Source organism: Macrotis lagotis, chromosome 3 (assembly GCF_037893015.1).
Source record: "Macrotis lagotis isolate mMagLag1 chromosome 3, bilby.v1.9.chrom.fasta, whole genome shotgun sequence".
Taxonomy (NCBI): domain Eukaryota; kingdom Metazoa; phylum Chordata; class Mammalia; order Peramelemorphia; family Peramelidae; genus Macrotis; species Macrotis lagotis.
The window spans coordinates 237,268,483-237,292,123 of record NC_133660.1 but is presented as its reverse complement, the minus strand read 5'-3'; the positions used below and the strand labels follow the sequence as shown (position 1 = coordinate 237,292,123).

The 23,641-nt window shown below is 38.0% G+C and overlaps 1 protein-coding gene across 13 annotated transcripts in view; it reads left to right on the top strand.

Moving 5' to 3' along the window:
* STK33 (serine/threonine kinase 33) overlaps positions 1–23,641 on the top strand; it is a 234,528-nt gene that overhangs the window by 197,758 nt on the left and 13,129 nt on the right. For 11 of the 13 annotated variants that reach the window (XM_074230242.1, XM_074230240.1, XM_074230244.1 and 8 more), the window contains 3 exons: positions 2,907–3,019; positions 4,134–4,219; positions 17,787–18,011. In XM_074230242.1, the coding sequence (XP_074086343.1) occupies positions 2,907–3,019; positions 4,134–4,219; positions 17,787–18,011 (424 nt within the window). Of the gene's footprint in view, positions 1–2,906; positions 3,020–4,133; positions 4,220–17,786; positions 18,012–22,946; positions 23,019–23,641 lie in introns of those variants that run through there. The other 2 variants (XM_074230248.1, XM_074230247.1) reach the window with 2 other exon arrangements.

Below are 23,641 nucleotides of genomic sequence, written 5' to 3'. Positions count from 1 at the left end.
TAAGAGTCTTGGGTTACACTTCCATGTAGGGAACAGAAGATGAATTCATTATCACCTACAGAAGAGATTGAGAATAACCAGTCATACTGTAGGAAGAAATTCTTGAGTTGTATCAGGAAAAATAGATAGTAGTTTCAAAAGAATGAAATAGTCAACAATGTCAAATGCTTCTGAGATTTCAAAGGTGGGAATGAGAAAAGGCTATTGGATCTAGTAATAAAAGGAATTCTTAGGGACCTTGGAGAGAGACATTTCAGTTAAGTGAGATCACAAAAGTCAGATTACAGGAGGTCAGAAACTAGAGAGGGAAGTGAGAAGGGAGAGGCAATGAATGCAGGCAACATTTTTCCTGGGATTTGGCCATAGAAGAAAAGAAAGGATATAGAATGTTAGCTTGGGGGGGGGATAGTGAGATCTAGTGATTTTTAAGTTTTAAACATCCATAGATGAATTGTAGCGTACATAACTTAACACAACTGTTTAGATATATTCTGATGAGAGCAGATTCCAGTAGTATGATTATCCCCCTTCATTATTGACACCAGTATAATTCTGTGAGTAGAGCAAGGATGTTTGTTAGTGAGTTTAATAGACACCTGTTTCCTGACCCCCTCCCCCCCTTTTTTTAAAAGAAAACTTTCCTTTTTCTCATATCATAGCTCCCTGGCATCATAATAAAATTATATGCCCTTTTGCACACACCTTTGTTTACAAAGTTAATGTCTTTATTAATAATTGATGAGCCCCTCTAGCTTGTGATCATATGTATTAATTATCTTTTCCAGAGGGGATACATTTTCTTGTACCTAAATGTCACCTCTGCTTAACAGGGCAAGTCATCATCCTTTGTTCAGGGTAGAATTCAGAATAGTAAATATTCTTTGTGTGCCCTTCCTTGACTATTTAACTTGGACTAATGCAACAGAAAATAATGGAAAGATTTTTAAGACATTTCTCATTTCGTTTTTTTAGTTGTTGTCATATGTTGTCATAACATTTGATTGATCTACCATTAGATACCATTTTGTGTAGGTAAAACTTGAGGGACAAAAAACCCAAAACTAACCATCTGAACTCTAATAGCATATATTAGAAGCTATCCAGATTTGCTGGAGCGCCTGAATTATCAGATGATTTGGTATCATAGGTTGGCAACAGGCTCAGCTGCAGGAGATTTCCCATAAATACTTTCCCATAAAGCCTTTCTTCCCATTCCTTCTAGCAATGGAAAGTATGATGGGATAGTCAGGACAAGTTGGAGAAATAAACTATGGAGGTATTAGGATATATGTGTACAAAACAATTTGACAGATGCTTATCTGTTTACAGAAACCTTTGGTATGTGAACAAGTTTCATTATGGTTTTTTTTTTTTTCCTGCAGCAGTCCAGTTCAGCTTACACTCAGCCTCAGGAATGAAAGTCATTTATTTCTGAGAAAGTTATTATCATCATCGTCATCCCAAATATAGCTCAAGTTAGTACTAGCTCAGAAAGTGCTAGTGTCTGTGGTTTTCCTTGCAGGCAAGATCAGAAATACAGAGAATGTTGAGCAAATGATGACCAGATTAAGACCTTAAAGATTTAACTCATTTCTTTAGGATGTTTAGAGACAATTGTTCTAGCATACACATCAGTAAATAGATCATCTATTATGGTAATGCTGGTTTAATTCCATCAACAGTAAAATAGAAGACTGAAAACATAAGAATTGCCACACACAGTCAGTTCCATGGCCCACCCAGCCCAAGATGCTCTCTGATAATGGCATATCCTGGGAACCCTCAACAAGATCAGCTTCACAGATTGGGGTAGGCCCTTTCAATATCCTGGTTTCCATTAGGATTCTATTATTGATCAGACAGAACCATGAATGGATACTTTTTATATTTAACTAGACTTTTTCCTATCTTGATATTAGCAATTCTACATTAAATTTGTTCTCAAGGAGCTATTATTCCTTTCATTAACAGGAATCACAACTCCTCCAAGCCTTGGTAGATAGTCTTCTTGTATTATTGTGACCCAAAAAGAAAAATTACCTGAAGATCAAGATTCAGATAATGATTGATCCTCTTTAAATTTAATTAATTGGTCCTCTTACAGCCTGTCATGGAACCTCTACCTGAATGAGACTTGGTGAAGCCAAGCTTGTACAGCCCTGGCAGCACTTTTGTGTTATGTAGGGACATTGTTGTACACCATTAGATATTAGAGGAGGACAGGTATTATAGGAGGAAGAGATGTGAGGTGGTACTTCCTTATGTGGTCCTAAATGAAGGGAAGGAAGCACAATGCAGTATGGTGGGCTTGGCGTCATCCCCAAACTCAACCATTGACAGAGAGTGACTCAGAAAGGTGGAGAGAAATGGAATTGAGAAGTGGAAGGGAGAAGGTAGAAGTGTTATGGTGACTGAGTCAAAAAAGAGTTGGGAGAAGCATGACTGGGAGAGGAATGAACACTTGTAGCATGCCTTTGTTAACCTCCTCCCTATCCCATTCCATCTTTCCATAGGCATGTTTCATACTATGGCACTGGTAGCTTCCCCATCAGTCATGACCCCTAGCAGTTAAGATTTGGCTTAGGCTGCTTATCTACAAAAGTACTGCTAAATAGAGATGTTACAACGGAAACTAGAAAGAGTAGGAGTAGACAGGTCAGAAGATCTGGATTTAATCCCAGCTGTAACATGTAGCGGTGTGACCATTGAGAGTGTGCTTGACCTTTCTGAGTTTGGGTGACATCATCTTTGAAATGGGAACTACCTGAAGAAGTCTCCTTCACAGGGTTGCTGGGAGCCAAGCATTTTGCAAATCCTTCAAATATTATGGAAATGTTAATCATGATTATCATCAACTTTATCTTTGAGTTTTTGAATGTCTAAATGGAACATTGCTTTTGTTGTAGATTATGTGGGGAACCTCCTTTTTTGGCACACTCAGAAGATAAACTTTTTGAATTAATAAGAAAAGGGCAACTATGCTTTGAAAATAGTATCTGGGAATCTGTGAGTGATTCTGGTAAGGATAATTTTGGGGCGGGGAGGGAGGGAGGGAGATTTCCAATTAAAACAAATAGTGACAATGTTAAAAATCTTTTAAAACAGTGACAATATTTTGAACATCTTTTTAGTTATTACATTTACTACAGGAAAACTGTCTTAGTGACTTTTTTTTAGAAAGGAAGGTTGATATTTTCTTATTCTGTGGAATAACTGAACAAATATGGTCTTATAGTTGACAAAAGCTGAAAGTACAAGATCAAAATTGAACCATGTTATACAATAAGATTGGAAAGGTCTAGAGAGAAGAGAGAGGGCTTAACATGCAGAGACTTATGGCTGAGAAATTACTATCCTGATTCTGAACAAGACAGACACACTCAACCAGATACAAGTGAAATCGCCCCAACTCCAAAATATCACGATACCTTTCTGTTCCATCATCAGTTAAAATAAAGCTTTTACAAAACAGTCCTCTTGCTTGGGCCCTTGGTCCTTACACTGTTTCTTTGTTTGAGGCCCATTTCATTAATCAAAAGGCTCTCTTGAGAAGAGCCCTAGAGTTTCCCAAAGGAAGTTCGAGAATTTGAAAAGACATTATGTCCTAGTTTCCATAGCTAGGAGATGAACACATACATAGTGTATCTAGTCCTCATGGGAGTCAAGTGCTGACTCTTAGCTCTGAAGAGGTCCAGCTCTTCTTTTCATCCCCTTCTTCAAATATTCTACTGTCTACAATAAATCAAGTTAGCAGAAAGCAGGAGATGGATGGAGCTTTAAGGACAGGCTACCTATTAAGGGTGGTTGAGGTCAGAACATCTCCACTATTCAGAGGTCATCCTAACAAAGTAGATATTTGTTCACATCTGATCTGGTTAATGTGCACTGTGTGAATCATCAAACTGAGAAATGCAGGTCAGGAAAAACCTCATCATAGGCTGAAAAAATTCTCTTCTTGATTGTCTATGCAGGCAAGTCAGACTTTCTACACAGTAAGATATTTTTTATGTAGTTACTAAGTCTTCTCTCCCCTTATGCCTTGCAGACATGGCCAAAGGTAAACTTTGAGGTGAGTGTCATTCATTGTTGTTAAAGAGAAATGAGAATTTTCAGGGACTTTTCTTTTCCTGCAGCTAAATGCGTCTTGAAACAGCTTCTGAAAGTAGATCCTGCCCACAGAATAACGGCTAAAGAACTGCTTGATAACCAGTGGATAACAGTGAGTTATAGTGTTATTTGTTCTTACCCATTTATCGCCATTGGATTCTGTAGCCTTATATATGGTCTTTTACCAAAGCAGCCCAATGGCTTTTGTCTTCCAATGTTTCATTAAGATGATTCAATTCAACAAGCATTTATTAAACACCAACTCTAAGCTTGGCTTTGCCAGCAGGGGGGGAGCAAAACAAAAAGTGAGAAAATGCCCCCCTGACAACCTGGTATTCACAGTATAATAGGAGATTACTTCATGTGTACAAGTGACTATAATGCAAAAGGATGAGACATCTATAGGAGAAGTTCCAACTGAGTCATCAAATGTTTATGTGGTACAAGGTCCCAGGCACTTTACTAATTACTAGAGATAACTAGATCCAAGACTGCCCCAGAAGGTTTACATTCTGCCAAGGGAGCAGGTAGATCCATAAAGGGGGGGGGGTACAAATGAGGTACAAAGCTATTTTTCAGGGGGAACCTGCTGGCAGTGGGAGGGACGAAGAAAGTTTTCATGGGGTTGATGGCACTTGAACAGTCTTACAAGAAACAAAATGCTGAGAGGTATAAGTGACAGACGGGGTGTAGCTGTTGGCAAAGACATGCAGAGAGAAGATGTGTTGTGTGTGAGGAAATAAGACTCTAAGTATGGCTGAATGACAGAGTGTATGAAGTGGAATAATGTATAGTAAGTCTGGAAATTCAAATTGAGGTCAACTTAGAGAGTTTTTAAGGGCAAGAAGACTCATCTTCCTTAAATCTGGACTCAGACACTTAGTGACAAGGTGACCCTGGGCAAGTCACTTACTTCTATTTGCCTCAGAGTTCTCATCTGCAAAGTGAATTAGAGGAGGAAATGGCAAACCACTCCAGTATCTTTGCTAAGAAGGCCCCAAATATAGAGTTCATATAGAGTTGAACACTTACTAGTTAGATGAGTCATTTAACCCCATTTGCCTCAGTTTCCTCATCAGTAAAATGCAAATGAAAGAAATGGCAAATTGCTCCAGTATCTTTACCAAGTATATACCAATTGGAGATATGAAAAGTTGGACATGACTAAAAAAATGACTAAACATCTATAAAGAGTTTTGAATATCAAATAGAAGATTTTATATTTGATCCAAGAGGTGACAGAGAGCCATAGAATTTATTGAGTAAACCAGTGACATTGTCAGACCATCTTAATGAAATCAATTTATCAGATCTGTGGAGGATGGATTCGAGGGGCAGAGGTGAGTCTTGAGGCAGAGAGACAAATTAGGAGACTGCTACAATAGTGCAGATAAAGTGATGAGATTCTAATCTAGGGTGATGGCCAAATGAGAGGAAAGAAGGGAACACATTCAAGAGAAGTTGTGGACATTGTAACAGCAAGATTGGGCAACTACTTGTATATAAGGTAATAGAGTCAAGAGTCAAGATTGCCACTGAAGTTGAGTCTAAGTGACAAGGTGGATGATTGTGCCCTTGAGAATGATAAAGAAGTTTGGAAGAGATGTAGGTTTTGGAAGAAAGATAGTAAGACCTGTTATGAATGATATGTATGAATGAAGTTTGGAATGTCTCATAGGTCATGGTAACATAGGAGTAGTGGCTCGAGAGACTGGAGATAGATATATAGATCTTGTTGTTCAGTCATTTCCAGACATGTCCAATTCTTTATGACCCACCATTTGGGGTTTTTTGTCAAAGATATTGGAGTAGTTTGCCATTTCCTTTCCCAGTTCATTTTACAGATGAAGAAACTGACTTGCCCAGGGTCACACAGCTAGTAAAACTCTGATCCTGGATTTCAACTCAGAAAGATGTTTTCTTGACTCCAGACCCAGAGTTCTATCCACTGCCCCACCTCCTGGCTGAACATAGCAAACACTATGAAAACAAATATGGTTGAATTATTTTAATACCTCTCTCATAAGACTTATTTGGTTATCCAGATAGTTCTTTGGAAATATTTCCATATCATCCACCAAGCATTTATTGAGTGCCTGAAGTCCAACAAGGCTTTTTTGAGTAGGAGCTATGAAAAGAGGGGGGTGGGGTTGGGGGAAAAGAGTAAAATAATAGGAAAATTGGTTCCCATGGGAAGTTCAGGGTCTGTTTGGCAAAGAAAACTTACATCCATAAAGTGATGTTAAAATAGGTGTATAACAAAACAAGTCATTTGTCATTTTCACAGTGGTACATTTATGTCTCAGCTGTTGCTTTGAACTTTATGAAAAATACTGTCATCTTTATGATGGTGATGCTACAATCCCTAATTCTGGCATCAGTCATCTTCTTCAGTTCCTGTTCCATGTCCTGATCCTTTTAAACCTCAATTTCCCAATGAGAGTTTGGATCTTTAGACTCACTACTAGCTCTAAAATTTCAGTATTCTGAGTTCTTAAATTTCTTTTAGCTTTGCCATTTTTATGAGAATAAGTCTTTGAATTCCAACTGCCTATTGAGTTGTCCTTTATCTTCTCTATATCATGATAGTAAAATAATCAGGCCCATCTTGGGGGGGAGGTAATGTAATGCAGTGGAAAAAACACTAGACTTTGTTCTAAAATTGATTCTGCTACTCACTAGTCTATTCTTATGTCTCCAGCACACACTTAAAGATGGACTATTCATATGATTTTGGCTTCTCCTTTTATTGTGGATGGCCAGGTTACCTCCAAGTAATCTGCTCAAGTTGTGCCAGGGGTGTATGGTAGAGGTCTAATGTGGAAGAACCCAGCTTGGATTTTCATTGGATTTCCTGTTTCCCAAGATAAGGCAGGAGTATTCTTGAAGCCATGGTGTACTTCATTCAATTTTTGTATGTGGGACATTTGTATGAATTTAAAAAAAATCCTCATTTGCTTCTAGGTTATAAATGATAATGATAAATGGAGAGTCTTAGGAACCTAGGTTCTGATGATGATGATGAGGAGGATGGTGATATTTGGCCTTCATTCTTGAAGAAGACCATCAGGGAGGTGATGCCATGATAAGCACATGAACTGGATTTGAGCAAGGGGTTGCTGTACTAAGTCATCAGCCTCACTTACTTCACTGGAGTCATCTGGGTCCAGTGGCCAGATATGGATCAGAATAACTGGAGATGGGCCTGGACATGAGGTAGTCATGGCAAAGTGATTTGCCCAAGGACACACAGCTAATAAGTCTCTGAAGCTGGATTTGGCCTCAAGTCCTCCTGATTGGTACTCTATCCACTGTATCCCCTAACTGCTTCAGGAACCTAGGTTAGTTTCTGAGGGCACTGCCATCTTATTTGTAGTACTCTTGCCAAAAGAAACAACTCCAGCTTAACAGAATACCAACTTCATATTTTTCTGTAATCTTGGAGTCCTTAAGTTATATATTCATGCCACTCACGATCCTTTGGATGGAGTGCATAATTTAGACCTTACTCCCATGAATTGAGTTTGTTTGCCAACTGAAGGCTAATGGACAAGTCTGTGAGGTATTTTCCAGACCCTTTCAAATCATGGCTCTTACTTTCTTTTCTCTAAATTTCCTAGATAGCATCTAAGTTCCAGAAAGCTGATCCTTATCTCAATGAATCACTAAATGGTCCCCTAAACTACCAGAGATAAATTCTCTTTCCTCATAAGGCATATAAGCCCACCTTTCTTTTTACTAAAATGCAGAAACCTGTTGAAACTGCTTCAATTATTTCAAAGAAACTATTTAAAAAGCCAAATACTGTGTAACTATATGTAGGACTTTCTCTTGACTCCTCCTCCAATTTGCACTTACTCTGGGAAACTGTGGCTACTACCTCATACTTTCAGAATCAACTTATGGGTTTCCATTCCCAAAAGTTTACCCAACAAGCCACCACTGGTATCTTTCCAATTAACAGTCAGCCTAGAGGAAGCTGGGTGCCACAGTGGAAAGAGTGCTGGACTTGGAGTCAAGAACACTCATCTTCCTAAGTTCAAATTTGACCTCAGACACTTACCAGTTCTGTGACCCTGGGGAAGTCACTTAATCCTATTTGCCTCAGATCTTCATCTGTAAAATGAGCTGGAGAAAGAAAGGGCAAATGATTCTAGTGTTTTGCCAAGAGAGACTCAAATACTTGACCAAAAAGAATCCAAAGAAGAAATCAAAAAAAGCCTTTAAAAGTCAAATAAAACACTTAACCCCATTTGCCTTGCAAAAAAATCAAATAAAAAATATTGGGAAATTTTTAAAAAGAATAATCCAAGAAAAATAAGAAGATTATGAAAAGAAAGCCAACCAACTGGAAAAGGGAGATCCAGAATCATAAGAGAGAAAAAGACTCCTTGAAAATTAGATTTGGGCAAGGGGAAGTCAGCAAAGTTATGAGACCAAGAAATATAAAAATGAATATAAAGAATGAAAAAAATAGAAGGGAATGTAAAATATCTCATAAGTAAAAACTGAAAAACAGATCAAGATGAACAGATAGATCACACCACCTGAAAACTTTGGTCAAAGAAAGAATTGAGATATAATAATACAAGAAATAATTTGAGAAAATTGTCCTGAAGTGTTAGAACAAGAGGGGAAAGTAGAATTAGGAAAAAAATCCACCTGAAAGCTACAGGAATATCATAGTCAAATTCTGAAACCCCTAGGTTAAAGAGGAACTATTATAAGTAACAAGGGAAAAAAAAACCATTCAAATGTGATGGAATCACAATTGGAATTATTCAAGACCTAGCAGCAGCTGCATTAAAAGACTGCAGGTCTTGTAACACTAAGTATCAAAGAGCAAAAGAACTGAAGTTGCAGCAAAAAAAAATCAAACTCAGCAAAATGAAGCATAATTCTGAACAAAAAAAGGTCATTCAGTGAATTACCAGACTTTCAGGATTTTGTTGCAAAAAGACCTGAACTTAATAAAAAACCTGACATACAAGATCAAGAAAATATAAGGGAAACATCAAAAACTAATTACAAGGGACTCAATAAGGAAAATTTTTATTTTTTATTTGTGGAAATATAAATCATATTTCTAAGATTATAATTAGTAATTGGGTAGATCCAAAGAAAGATTGGGATAGAACTGAATATGATGTGATTCTAAAAAGAAAAATGGTTTAGGAAGACATAAAAAGTAATTATACAAATGAAGTGTGACAGGATGCACTGATATAAATTAGATGGGGGAGGAGGGCTGGTAGTTCTGGAACCCTACTCTTATCAGGAATGCATAAAAGAGGGAACACATACATATCTATCTAGAAGGGTATACAAGTCTTCTAAATTCAGAAAGAAATGAAGAGATGGGAAAGGTACTGATTTAGAGAGTGAGAATAGGATAAGGGAGGTATAGAAGAATGTGTAGATGAATGGGAATGGGAAAAAGAGGGAACAACATATCAAACTGGAAGAGTATAAAAGTCTCCTAAACTCAGATACAAACAAGAGCCCATGGGGATAGTGGGGAGAGAGGATAAGGGAGGGATGCTTGAAGGTGGTTAGATTAAGGAGTAGAATGTCAAGGTAGTAGGGGGAAGTAAAGCAGAAAAGTGAGGAGGAACAGAAATAAGGTGAGAAAAATAGTGAGGAAAATAGGAAGGAGGAAAATTAAACAAGTAACTATAGTTTAGAATGTGAATTGGATGTATTCACCCATAAAATGGAAACAGATACCAGATTTTTTTGTGTTTATTTATTTAAGGCAATGGGGGTAAGTGACTTGCCCAAGGTCACATTTGAACTCAGGTCCTCCTGACTTCAGGGTCAGTGCCTTATCCACTGCACCACCTACCTGCCCAGATACCAGATTGAAAAAAATTTTTAACAATATATTTCTTTCAGGAAATGCTAGAAAAATGAAGAGATACATAGAAGCATAAAATAAAGATTAGGAGTAGAATTCATTATGTAAAAAAAAAAGCAGGACTAACAATCAGGATTTCAGATAGTTAAACCCAAAACAGATTTAAGAAAAATAGGGAAACTCTACTATATTATCAGCCATATCAATATTGTTTTAGAATATTTAAAATAACTAGACAGTATAAGATTGGAATGCTGGAATATTGGAATATTGGTGTAGAAAATGATAAGCTGATGGAATCATACAAATATGAAAAGACTTGGACTGATGAAGGAAGATGCTTTTCACCTTCAGAGAAACAGAGAACAAGTGAAAATAAGCATAGAACAGTCTTACATATATGCATGTGAATGTATATGTGTATATATGGGTATGATTATAGATATCTGTGTATATGTATGGATATACATTTTTATGTATAATGAATATATATATTTCTATAATTAATTATAAACTTTGGGGTAGGAGGGGGAAATAAATTAAAAAGCCTATGGCAGAGAATAAAATAAAAGCTATAAGGAAACAAGGAAAAGATGAACAACTTCAAATATCATCTGTAGTATTTATTATATAGATTTTCTTGAAATGGAAGTTTATTGTTTTATATTGAATATTCTCTTATGTTCTGTTGTGTGCATGGTTATATATTGTTTCTCTTTAATATTTTATATTTAAGCTTAAGATGAAAATGTTTTAAATTCCCAAAGGGGATTATGAAGAGTTTGAAACAATTAAAACAACCAAACAGCAGTAGATATAATTAGCTCAAAGTAATGGTATTTCCTAACATGTCACAGTAAGATCATTAGCTTCCAAACATTTTCACCCCAAACCTGAGACTCACTCTCCCATGAATACATACAGCACCTCTGGGAAAGAGTAGATGTGTAAGGGAAACACAAGTAGGGAAGATACGTGGCAAAGGCCATTCACTCCTCTGGGTCTGAAAACCTTTTCATTTCTATGGAATCCTCACAAAGCTTCCCGAGCTCAACATCTCCTTTAGGCAGGTTGGTCTCCCAGTGCAAGTATTTGAGTATTATCATCCTCATGTAACACGAGAAAATGGACACTCAAAGCCATAAAATAACCTCTGTAAATCACGGGAAATAGGATATGCTAAAATTAAAAAAAAAAGGAAAATAAAATACAAAATTCAAAACAAGAATACAAGCCAAATCTGATCTCCCAGAATCTGTTGCTGCCCGGACATAGAAATCCTGGCTCTCTTCTATCCTGCTTGGTGTCTCTCTCTTTCAAACTACTTTCAACCTAAAGCAATTGACTCTGTATCTAGGTCTGTCTGAATTATGTCTCTACTCCTTCAGCTGTGTTTCTGACTCTCTGGAACTCACTCTGTAACTCTGCTTTGGGAAAATGTACCTGAGGAAGGGAAATTGGAGGGAGGTTTAGATGAGGAAAAATCCCATCTCCCCCCATCCCTCCAAGAGATGAAGACCTGGATTCTTCCCTGACTTCTTGTTCCTACTTGACTTCACCTAAATTAATGAAATGCCTACTGTCTCTAGGGATTATTGATTTAAAAACCCCTACAAGGACATGACCAATTTTTATTCCTCCAGTGAGTTACTTCTTTATTCAAAGAGAGGTGTTTATACTTCCTTTAATGGGATAATGATGTTGCCTTATTAACCCATTAAATACTCATCATCTGTGATTGCATCCTATGGCCCCTATATTGAGGCACTGAAACCAAATCCTCCTCCTCTTCCTCTGTTTCCTCCTCTTCTTCCTCCTTCTCTTTCTCTTCCTCCTTCTCCTCTCCCCTTTCCATTTAATTTGCTACATAAATATGTTTCTACTGGGGGTTTTTTAAAACTCTACTACTGTAAAATGTTTGGCTGATTATCTAAGCTGTTGTTCTTGTCTTGCTCTGTTTCTGAATGTTTTTACTTAATATCATATCTTAAAGGAATAACTTAATAATATTAGGATGGAGATGAATGTGTTCCTTTAGTAGATCATTTACTATGCTTCAGGCACAGCATACCTAGGTTTTAGTAAATCTCTTATGTTATTCTCATGAGCAGAATGGGGAAATGCAGGCTGAATACTAGAAATGCAAGATGAACTCAGGACTGGTGGAATGATTAGACTCAGAATTGTCATTAAATGACTGATATAAACTTGGTCAGAGTGCCTCAAGGATCTAATTTTGGCTTGTATTCTTGTTTTGTTTTGTATTTTGTTTTACTTTTTTTTTTTAGCATATCCCATTTCCTGTGATTTACAGGGGTTATTTTACTGCTTTGAGTGTCCATTTTCTCATGTTACATGAGGATGATAATACTCAAGTAACTCCTTGCTTTAGAAATAAATCTCACCTAACATTATGTCTTGCATATCTCCTAAACAGATATATTATGCAACATTGCTTATTATGGCTATCTGAGTATTTATCTGGTCCATCCAGTCCATGAAGATGAGGAGGATCTTTTTTTCTTAGACTTCATATCTTCCCCCGCACTGAGAACAGTGATTTGCTCAAAGGTTATAGACACTAGTCTGCCTAACCCCACCAAATTTCAGTTATTCCCCATTTCCTCTAAATAATCCAGATGAAAACTGGCATCTAAATAAATAAGACTCTGTGAAGTTTGGCTCCAATCTTTCTAGCTTAGATTCATAGAACTCTCCTTCACTCACTCTTTTCCAAATTGAACTCCTAGTGATTGCCTGAGCTCTCTGTGCCTCCTCATCTCTGCCTTTCAGAATTTTCATCTTCCTCCATGAATCACCTCCTTCCTTGATCTCCTAGCACTGAAATTTCTCAGATTTTATTTAAGCATATTATTTAAATCTCCATCTCCTCTTTCCAACCCTACTTTAGCCAACCAGTAAACTAATAAATGGCATTAGGCATTAGGTTAAAAGCTTGAGAAATAAAGGAGGCAAATAAAAGAGGCAAAAGACCATCTCTTCTCCAAAGAAAGTCACAGGCTAGTAGACTTAGAGCAAAGGTGTCCAATATACAGGCAGTAGAATGTTTGCAACCCACAACACTCCCAAGTGCAGACTGAACCAGATTAAAATATAATTGGGAAAAATTCAACAACATAAATTAAAATGCAATAAAACAGAGATAATATTACATTTTAAAGCTAAGTTAATATATAGCCTGCAGAGATCTTTTTGTACAGCCTAGTGATCTCCATTTCTGTGTGAATTGGACACCACTGCTTATTGGTACACTTAACCTGTTTTTATGTTGTAGATCAACCCCCTCCCCCACCTTTCCCAGTAGAATATAAAGTTTCTTGATTGCAGGAACTGTCATTTTTATCTTTGTTATCCCATTCCCTCTCACAATGTACATATTGTCATTAAACTTGCTAGCATCAAATGGGAAGTGCCAAAAATGATTTAAAAGCTACCAAAATGTTAGCTCTAATTTTTGCTTTGTACTAAGCAGGTTTGATACCAAATAGTTGCCCAAGTGAGGTAATAAACAGTCATTGGAAGTCTGTAGTAAGCACACTTAGATTTGAACAAAATCCCAATGTGAAACTCCTTTGGATCTGGTTTGCCTAGTGATTTCTCTGTTGTCAACTGAAGACGATGCATGGTTTGGACCCACAGGCTATGCAAGTGATTCCTGATGGATCATTTAATCGAAGTTACTAATTGATATAATTCAGTTATAAGCTTAGATGATTTGTCTGAGTTACTCATCTTAGATTCCTTTATAACATTTTATTGCTGTCCCCTTATGAGCCTCTTTGAATTATCTGCTCTAGGAATAATATGCTAGGAAGAGTGCACCCTGAACAAGACTACCCTCAGGAGTTCAGTGTGTGAAGTTTAGAAGAATAGCGCCACTTTACAAACTTCTAAAAGACAAAACCCTTTGCTTAAATGTGTACAGCCCTTGTGACATTCACTTCAGAGTCTCTGTTTGAAATAGTCCAAAGCAAACATGGCAGGCTCCCTGCTCCAAAGCCAACCTTTCCTGATGTAACAACTCACACAAAATGTAGCGCCATCTTTCAAAGGGCTCCATGGATGAAAGATCTCCATCATTTGGTTGATGTTTTGTGCATTTTGTAATGTGTTATCTGTAACCAAGGTTTTTCAAAGAAAATAATACAAAGTATGCATGCATATAAATGAATAGGACAGAACAAGGGAAAAGCTTCCTTATGTTTCTGAAGGTCAGATTCAAGAAGGACTTGCCCTTCAAAGCTCTTGTCCCCCATTGGCAGAATAACTAGGATTATTTTCTCTGATTTATTTCTCTGGATCTTTTCTTTAATTGCCACCTTACCCTTGGGGCTCCAAGTCTCCTGCCTGATTCCTCCACTTCTCTGTATCCTCATCCGTCTTACACTGGGTCAACAGATTCATGTTCCTAAAGCCTAGTCCTTTCAGGAAATTTATTTCCAGTAAGATCAAGTCCAAACCTGTCAGCCAGGTCAGCCGTGTCCATCTCTTCTCTGTTCCCTTCCTACCTTTCCTTTCACATCTCCCACTACTTCCTATACTCTAGATAGACTTGAGTGTTATTCACATAACATCCCTTACTCTTTCCCTACTTTGCCTTTGTTCAGGCTGTTTCCTCTCCATCTTCCATTGTTAGTCCTTTTATACCACTTTAGATGCTATTTACTCAAAGTGTTCCTTGGTCTTTCTTAGTAGATAATCTTTTCTTCTCTTAAATTTCTATAACACCTAGTCAGGCTTCTTATATGGCTTTCCTCCCTAGTACTTCATTTTGTAGTGTTTTTTTTTTAAGATGAAGGAGAGGGGTATTCTTTTTTATTTATTTATTTTTAGGGTTTTTTGCAAGGCAAATGGGGTTAAGTGGCTTGCCCAAGGCCACACATCTAGGTCATTATTAAGTGTCTGAGACCGGATTTGAACCCAGGTACTCCTGACTCCAAGGCTGGTGCTTTATCCACTATGCCACCTAGCCACCCTTAGGTATTCTTTTTTATAAAAAAAAATTTTGGTTTTTGCAAGGCAGCAGGGTTAAGTGACTTGCCCAAGGTCACACAGATAGGTAATTATTAAGTGCTGATTTGAACTCAGGTCCTCCTGAACTCAAGACCAGTGCTCTATCCAATGAAGTCTTCCTTCCCTAACATTCCGTTTTCAGAAACCCAATTAATAATAGTAGGCATAAAAAATGATAATAGTAGGCATACTATGCCTGCACTCCACAAAGCTGCCCCCATTTTGTAGTTATTGTTCCTGCTAGACTGTGAGCTCCTTGAGAGCAGAAATCCCAGTATTTATCCCTGTGTTGTGAAACTTAATAGGGACATGATAAAATGATTGTTGGGTGAATCAGTGAATTATTTAATTCATTAAAAAATATTAAGAATCCACTGTTTGCAGAACACTGTGCTTGTAACTAGAGAAAATGCAAAGTTTAGATTAAAAATGATTCCCACTCTCATGGACCTCATGTTGGAAAGATGAGGAAAGAAAGCCTAATTGCAACCAAAGTTAACTTGCAAATGCACATTAATGTACATTAAAGACATGATGTTTAGAATGATAGAAAGTATGATTATAATAGACTGCAGACTTTCTGGAGGGGGTCATATGGGTTGGTTTTTGATGCATTGGTTGGAGTACTAGTTGCTAGGGACTGCTAGGTGGCACAATGGATAGAGCATGTGGCCCGGACCTCAGGAAGACCTGAGTTCAAATGTGACCTCAGACATTTACTAGCAGCGCAATCCTGAACAAGTCACTTAACCTTTGCTTGCCTCAATTTCCTCATTTGTAAAAAGAGTGGAGTTAGAAATGGCAAAGCATTCCAGTATTTTTGCCAAGAAAGCTCAAAATGGATTCAGGAAGAATTGGACACAGTTGAACAACAACAGCAACAGGAGTTCTATAGATCCAAGAGGAGTGAGGACTTTCTAGGAATAGGTAACACTTGAGTATGAAGGTAGAACAAGGAATAATGCAATTTGTTCCTGTGGAGCTTGCAGAAGAGGGTGATGTGAGATATAAAATTGAAAATAGAGGGTGTTGACTTCCTGAAGCTCTCCTGGAGAGTGAGCCTCAGCAGATTGAGAATAGGGGGTCCAGATCCAGCAGAGTCTTCTTGGTCTCAGCTCCCTCCCTCGGGAATTAGAATATTCCATTCTCTTGTGGTAGAGCAAGTTGGCATTGACCAAAACATCCCAATATGGACTGAGGTTGTGCTGTACATTCTGCTTTTGCATTCAGCTTTGTTGTATATTTGTCTTTGAAACCAGAAGGTAAGTTCTGCCATTTCTTTCATTTTGCTTTTAAGTATTCCTTTCTGTTTCTGCCTGTTTGCTTTTTGAATGTGTAATTAATGATGAGGTAATATTCTACCTTGGGAACCTCCATATAATGATTCTAAAAGAAAATTTGCTAAATTGTATGAATAATCATAATAATATTGGCATTTTTAACAAACATCATCTCATTTTATTCTCACAGCAATTCTGGGAGGTAGATAATGTTTTATTTATGGCATATGCCATATGTTTGGGCCTGTGTGTATGTTGTTCAGGTTTTTCAGTCATGTCTGACTCTTCATGATCCTTTTGGAGTTTTCTTGGCAAAGATTATGGAGTGGTTTGCCATTTCCTTCTCCAGGCCATTTTGTTTGTTTGGCTTTTTGTTTGTTTGTTTGTTTTTTGCAAGGGAATAGGGTTAAGTGACTTGCCTAAGGTCACACAGCTAGCTAGGTAAGTATTATGTGTCTGAGGATGGATTTGGATTTGAACTCAGGTCTTCCTGTTTCCAGGCCAATACTCTTTCCACAGTGCCACCTAGCTACCCCTCCAGGCCATGTTACAGATGAGGACACTTGAGACAGACAGAGGTTAAGTGACTCACTTGCAGGTCCCTTGAAAACCTGAGTTCAAATTCAGCCTCAGACACTTACCAGCTGTACGATCCTGGACAAGTCATTTAAACGTGTTTGCCTCAGTTTCTTCATCTGTAACATGGCCTGGAAAAGTAAATGGCAAATCACTCCATAATCTTTGCCAAGAAAACTCCAGATGGGTTCATGAAGAGTCAGACATGACTGAAACACCTGAACAACATACACACAGATGTATAATATATAGCATATGCTAAAGATAAAATCTAAACTAGGCAGATTGTAAAAGGAGAGAAAAATTAGCAAATTTATTTATTGAAATGCTCCTTAGCTAATATTTAAACAAAGTCTCCTGCCTTTATTTAAGACACAAGTAATTTCCAGTCAGCAAAAATACACTTAAGTTCAACGAATGATATGTGAATGTCTCAGGACTTGAATTTTGAAGGAAGGACTCAGGTTAAGCAATATTTCTATATATGAGGTTTGACTATAAAGCACTACAACTAATTAACAGCCCAGCAGAATGCACATAAGTGAATTTCTGGTTCTGATTATTGTACTCTTGCCTCTATTTTTGAAAAGAGTAACAGAAACTTCATTCAATAAAAATGTTCACCAGTAACTGGAAAACAGAATACTTATGGAGGTCAGGGTCTTTTCCCTCCTAAACCATGTTTGTTTGTTTTTTTCTTCACTCTCCACCAATTTTTTTATTATTTAAATTCTTTGTGTTGGAATTGTCCTCTATAATTATTGCAGTTTCAGCTTAATATGGTTGTGGAGGCTGTGATTTGTGGGTTTTTTGTTTGTTGTTTGTTTTTTGGTTCTAAGTTGAAAATAGTATAAGTACTATGAGATGATGAGATAGGGATTGTTTAATTATCCATATTGTTTAAATCACTAAATATTAACTGTTAAAATCAGGGCAATACACTGACTCCTGTGAGACCCACAAATGTCCTGGAACTGATGAAACAATGGAAGAACCAGCCAGGAAGTGATGAAGAAGACCTGGAGGACCTACAAGATGATCTCGCTACCAAAATACATGTGTATGCAAGCTTCCATTTAGAGGATAGTGTCAGTGATGAGACTGTGGCAGAAGAAATAGATAATGGGAGTGCCAAATCCTCTCCACCAGGAAAGCAGGTAGGAGAAAAAAAACTTCCCTCTCCTCCAAAGTATAGCAGAACCTCTGGTCTTGCAATAATTATTCATCTGTATCTATTTGGATAGACTTCTGTTTTCAGAAGATTTTTAGAATTCTAGAATTCCAGAGCTGGAAGGTCCAAACATGGGAAGGGGCATCCATTCCAACTCTCACCTGTGCAGGAATCCCCCTACAACTTCCTTGACAAATGCATACAACAGTTGAACAGGGAGGAGTGAACCTGAGGGTTGGTGTAGACCTTTAGAATTCTTAATGTGGAAGAGGAGAGGTTGGTATCCCGATGGGAGGGAGACAGGAAAAGTGGAAATCTGAAGGAAAATTGAGGGCAAGGAGAGATCCTGGTGGAATAGGGAGGGGAGGCAGGCTAAGAGATGGGGATGAATCTCTGAATGGAAGCAGTTTGCTCCTCTGAGGACAGACCCACGCTTGACCACCAGGTCAATCTTTCCAGCTTGTAGTCTGGTAGAGCATATTATAATGTATGCTCCTTGGTTTTATGTAATAAAACCTTCAAAACTGCAGGGTCCCCTCCTTCAGTGGGGCATTACTGATAAATTTACCTTTGCTAACTGGGGTTCTTACTGTGCCTTAAGATTGTCATTAGGAACATTTACCTGGCCTGTCTAGATGAGATGTCAACAAGAGTATATAGTCACAGGGAGCTGTGAGCAGATTTGGCCTACCAGAGTCCTCTGACCTTGAATGCCAGGAATCTTTCACTTTTGACCAAAGTTCAACCAGACATTTGGGCAAGACCTCAGGAAGCTTTCACTGATCTTGGGACCCTGTGCTCCCGTCATCCAAACTCTTCTATGTTATCTTACCCTCATACTTCTCTGTCTCTTCCCCTCAGTTTGACAACCTGCTGCTGCAGATTACAAATTAGCCTGAGTTTTAGTACAATACCCAGGAATTCCCAAGGGACACACCACACAAATTAATACATACATAAACACATAGGAAAAGTCACTCAGGAGCAACAAATTCCCCAGAGCCCACTCCACCCCAATGGGGCGTTGCTTCATAGCTTTCTTGTTGTACTTCCTGTCAAGAAATGGCAGAATAATAGATCAAATTCAACATCATTCCCCCCCAAATTAAATTCTCTCTGCTTTTATCTGTTGCTGATGAGCAAACTCTGAGGGTTAAAGAGGGCAGTATCCTCCTTGGGGATATTAATAATAATTTGTGTCTTCATGCTCCAACTGGCCTAACATAGAGATCTTAGGTTGAGAAGCATTGTCTGGAGAGCAGAAAGGAGACAAGATGTACAATAGCAAGTCATAAACTAGGTTAATGAAGACTGGGAACAGAAATCTGTCAATAATATTAGATGGTGGTCAGTAAGTGTTTATTAAGGATATACTAGATGATAGACATTGTGTCAGTTTAGTGAGGAGAGCAAGAGCAGAGTCATGAAAATCTCAGGAGGAGAAAGTATCTAAGAGAAGTGATCAGTAGTGCCAGATGCTATAGAGAGCTCAAGAAGGATGAGATCTTTGAAGTATTGGTTTGAATTATTTGTTCATCCTTTTATTCGAAATCTTAAAAGAGCAGTGCTAAATAGTGTCAGTTAATTGAATTTCTCCTCCCTGGTGTCAGATGCACCTGGCATGGGTAGGAGATGTTTCTCACAAGGGACTCCTTACACTAATGATAGGTTTGGTTAAAAAAAAAATCAACAACCCAGTTCTTATATTGCTTTCTCAGACTCTGTTTTTGCAAGTAGCCAAGATCTATAACTGCTTTCCTTCTGTGAGGTCTATATGACACTATCTTCATGTGACAATCCCATGGTAAAGCAATCTCAAACTGAAAAAAGTAGCAAATCATCTATTGTCATTCCAGGTTCACCCTAGAACATTCAAGAAAATTTGGTGAACTTTTGAAAAGTAGGAGCTTAGTGTAGGAATGGTGCAGGATTCATGTGACCCAAAATAAAGACAATCTCTCACCTTTCAGGTGCTTATATTTTCTTGTTGGGGGAAGGCAGTGGGGAGGGGAGAACAATATGTTCACAGTCATTTCAAAAGAAAGAGGAGCTTAACAATTGAGGGGCTCAAGAAGGTGACCCCTGAGTTGAGCCATGAAGGAAGCTAGGGATTATAAGAAACAAAATGAGGGCACAGCACAGTGGGGGTGCTAGTAGAGATGCACATCAAGTTGAGAGAACCCCTAAAAGGCCAGTTCAGAGGACAAGGAAGCAATGGGTAAAAAATCATATTTTAGAGTTTGTGTTTTATCCTAGAGACAATGGGGAGACACTGAAAAATTTGATCGGGAAAGTGATAGGGTCAGCCCTGTCTGTGATTTAGGAATACGAATTTGCCAGCTATCCAGAAAGTTGAAGTAGAGAAGAGAAATACTAGAAGCAGCAAGGTCAATTCGGAGGCCCATTGCAGTCATCCAACCAGAGTTAGGGCCATGGCTGTGTGAAGGGAGAGAAGAGGAAATAGGTAGGCTAGTTTGTAGATGCAAAATGGACATTCGTCAACTGGACATGTTAAATTTGATGGAGCATTGTGAATGGGAGATGCATGGCAGGCAATTGATTGATGACAAAATTGGGACAGGAGTTCAGGAAGAGAAAGAGTAGGGTTAGAGACAGATTCAGGAGGCATCTTTGTGGAGACAATGGTATCCATGGGAGTTGATATGTAAGAGGAGGAGGCCCAGCACAGAGCTTTGGATGGTAACTATGTCTGATGGAAGGGAAATGGATGATGACCCAGAAGAAGAAACCAAGAAGAAGCAGGAAGGCAGGAGAAAACCAGGTCAGAGCAACCTCACAGCAGCCACTGGAGGGGAAAGAGTTCACGAAGAAGAAGTGGTTGGCAGAGTCAGATGTGGAAGAGAAATTTTAAAAAGGACAAGTTTTAAAGCAGAGGCCATTGGTAATTTTGAAGAACTATTTCAGTTAAATGGAGAGGTTGGAAGGAAAGTTGCAGAGGGATTGAGGAGCAAATGGAAGGTGAGGAAGTGAGTATTAAAAAATCCTTTCAACATTTAGAGTATGAAAGGGAGAAGAGGTACCCCATAATCATTTAAATGATGCCGGGGCAAGTGAAGATTTTCTAAGAGTAGGAGAGACCAAGCCTTGTTTATTAGGATCACAAAAGGAGATAATGATAAGGAGATAGTAATCTTGGGGAGAGGGGAGAAATGATTTGTGTGGCAAACTCCTGAGATAGAGAGGAGGGACTGGTTTCAAGAACACTGGCAGAAAAATGTGGAAAAGTCTTTCATAAGAAGGAATTAATGGTTTTTGCCATAGCAGCGCATGAAATACTGTCTCCAAGAAGCTATGATTTGCATTGGCGACAGAAATATCCACATTAACAAAACCAGAGATCTTTAGAAATATTGAAGAAATCCAAGATAACACCACAAATGAGTTTTGAAAAAAAATGTTCCCTCCTCCCCTCCCTTTCATTCTAGCCAGAAACAACCTCAAAGTAGTGGGTGTTTATTCGAATTACTTTCCAACTGTGTAGTTTAAGGGTTGAGATTGGGGCTGTTTAGGCTCATAATTGTTGTTCTTTGAGACCAGGAACTGTGTTTTTAAGTCATTCTTAACTGTACTGTTTATAAAAAGAGCAATGAAGTTATAGGATTGGAAAGCATAATGTTCTTAATGCATTATAGGAATCAATAAGCATTTGTTGTAAATTATACAGAAGTCAGGTTAATGTTAAGGAGTTACTTCTGTTCTTTCAGGTCCTCATTAACAGTACACAGTGAAGTTTGAACTGATGACCTTGGAAAAGAGTGAGAATTATTGATGGGACTGAGAAATTTAAAATTCTGAATTGATGGGCTTGAAATAGGACTGGCCATTTACTCTTGTGTCCACACGTGATTCATATAATAATTAACACATTTAACATTAAGATACTAAAAACATTTCCATTCAACTTAGTCTTTATATATTGAATTATTTCAGTCCTAGAGTATCAAGACTGGAAGGCACCATATAGCTCATCTGGTTCTTTTTCCTTCATTTTACAGATTAGCAAACTGAGGTTGATTGAGAGGGAACAACTTGCACTAATTAGGGACAGAGAGAGAGACAGAGAGACAGAGACAGAGAGATATCACATGTTTTAATAGGATCTGATAGTTCTTTCGTTTAGGACACCTGCTACCTAGCAATCTTGTTATTCTCTTCAACTGAACATCTTAGTCTGTTTAGAGGAACCATTCTCTTTCAGAGGAGAAATGACATTTCTGATGTCTCCTGCATGGTAATTTTAAGGCTGTGGACAGTCAGTTAATGTTTCTCGTTATTGGTAACCCTCTAAACCCTCTGTGGTGGGCTCTTAATCAACTGTACTGGATACTAATAAAATAAAGGCTTGAACTCCAGTCATCATCAAATGAGGCACCTCTCAAAATGTTACCAATTGCTCCAGCTTATCATTTAGTCTTTCTTCCTTGGAGTAGCATGATAGATGATAAAATTCTGCCATTACTCATTAAGCTGAAAAGACAACTGGAGAGAAATTATTGAGTCTGCCAATTAAATTGGCCCCAACAATGAGAGGGAGGGGAGAGGGGTTGTCACAGAGGAATGAAATCATCTAATGAATCAGAACTCTGTCCGGATTTCAGATGTCTTGCTTTGGCATTTCATAAACGAAAGAATTCCTAGTTGTCACAGTATTCATTGGACGTAATCCTGAATGAACTAGAGTAATGCACATATAAGATAAAATCCTTGAACAATGATTTTTACTCAATGAAAGGATGACCTCTTAGAAACATGCTTAGGAGTGTGTGTGTGTGGGGGGGTGATGGAGGATATTGTCTGTCAGTATTAATAACACTTTAAACTAGGAAAAAGAAAAGATGATGTGACTGACCCGGTTGTGATTACTACAGTACTCATGTATTTGTGTGGTATTCCTTTGCAGGAGAATCTCTTCACATAAGTTTGAAAATATACAGCCAAGGAAGCAGGATCTTCATAGAAAATAGTTTCCCATTAGTTTGAAATTAAAGTGTAGTGCATTGCTTTGTCAAAAAAGAAATCAGGTTTTAAAATGTTATTTAATAATAATAATATAAATAATTATTAATAATAATAATATAAATGTTATTTACTTATTTACATTTTTAGCAAAATGGCATTTAATTTCAGTTCACTAGACATTTATGTGGAAAGGGGGACAGGAGGGGCAGTTGGTTGACCTGAAGTCATCAAGACTCATTTTTCTAAGTTCAAATCTGACCTCAGATTTGCCAATTGTGTGACCCTGGGCAAGTCACTTCACCTTTTTTTGCCTCAGTATCCTCATCTGTAAAATGAGTTGGAGAACCACTCCAGTATCTTTGCTAAGAAAACTTCAAATGGGATCACAGAGAATCAGACACAACTGAAACAACTCAGCATCGACAATACATATGTCAACAAGATATGGCCATGAAACCACAGGATGTTAGAGTTTAAAAGGAATTTAGAGATAATGGTTCTAAGCTCCTCATTCTTCAGAGGAGGAGGCAAGAGAGAGGTAGTGATTTAGTTGAGGCCTCACCATCAGTGAACAAGAAAACTGGAGGGATTCAGGACAAGTCCCTTGTCTCTTAGTGATGCTTTCAATTAGTTTCA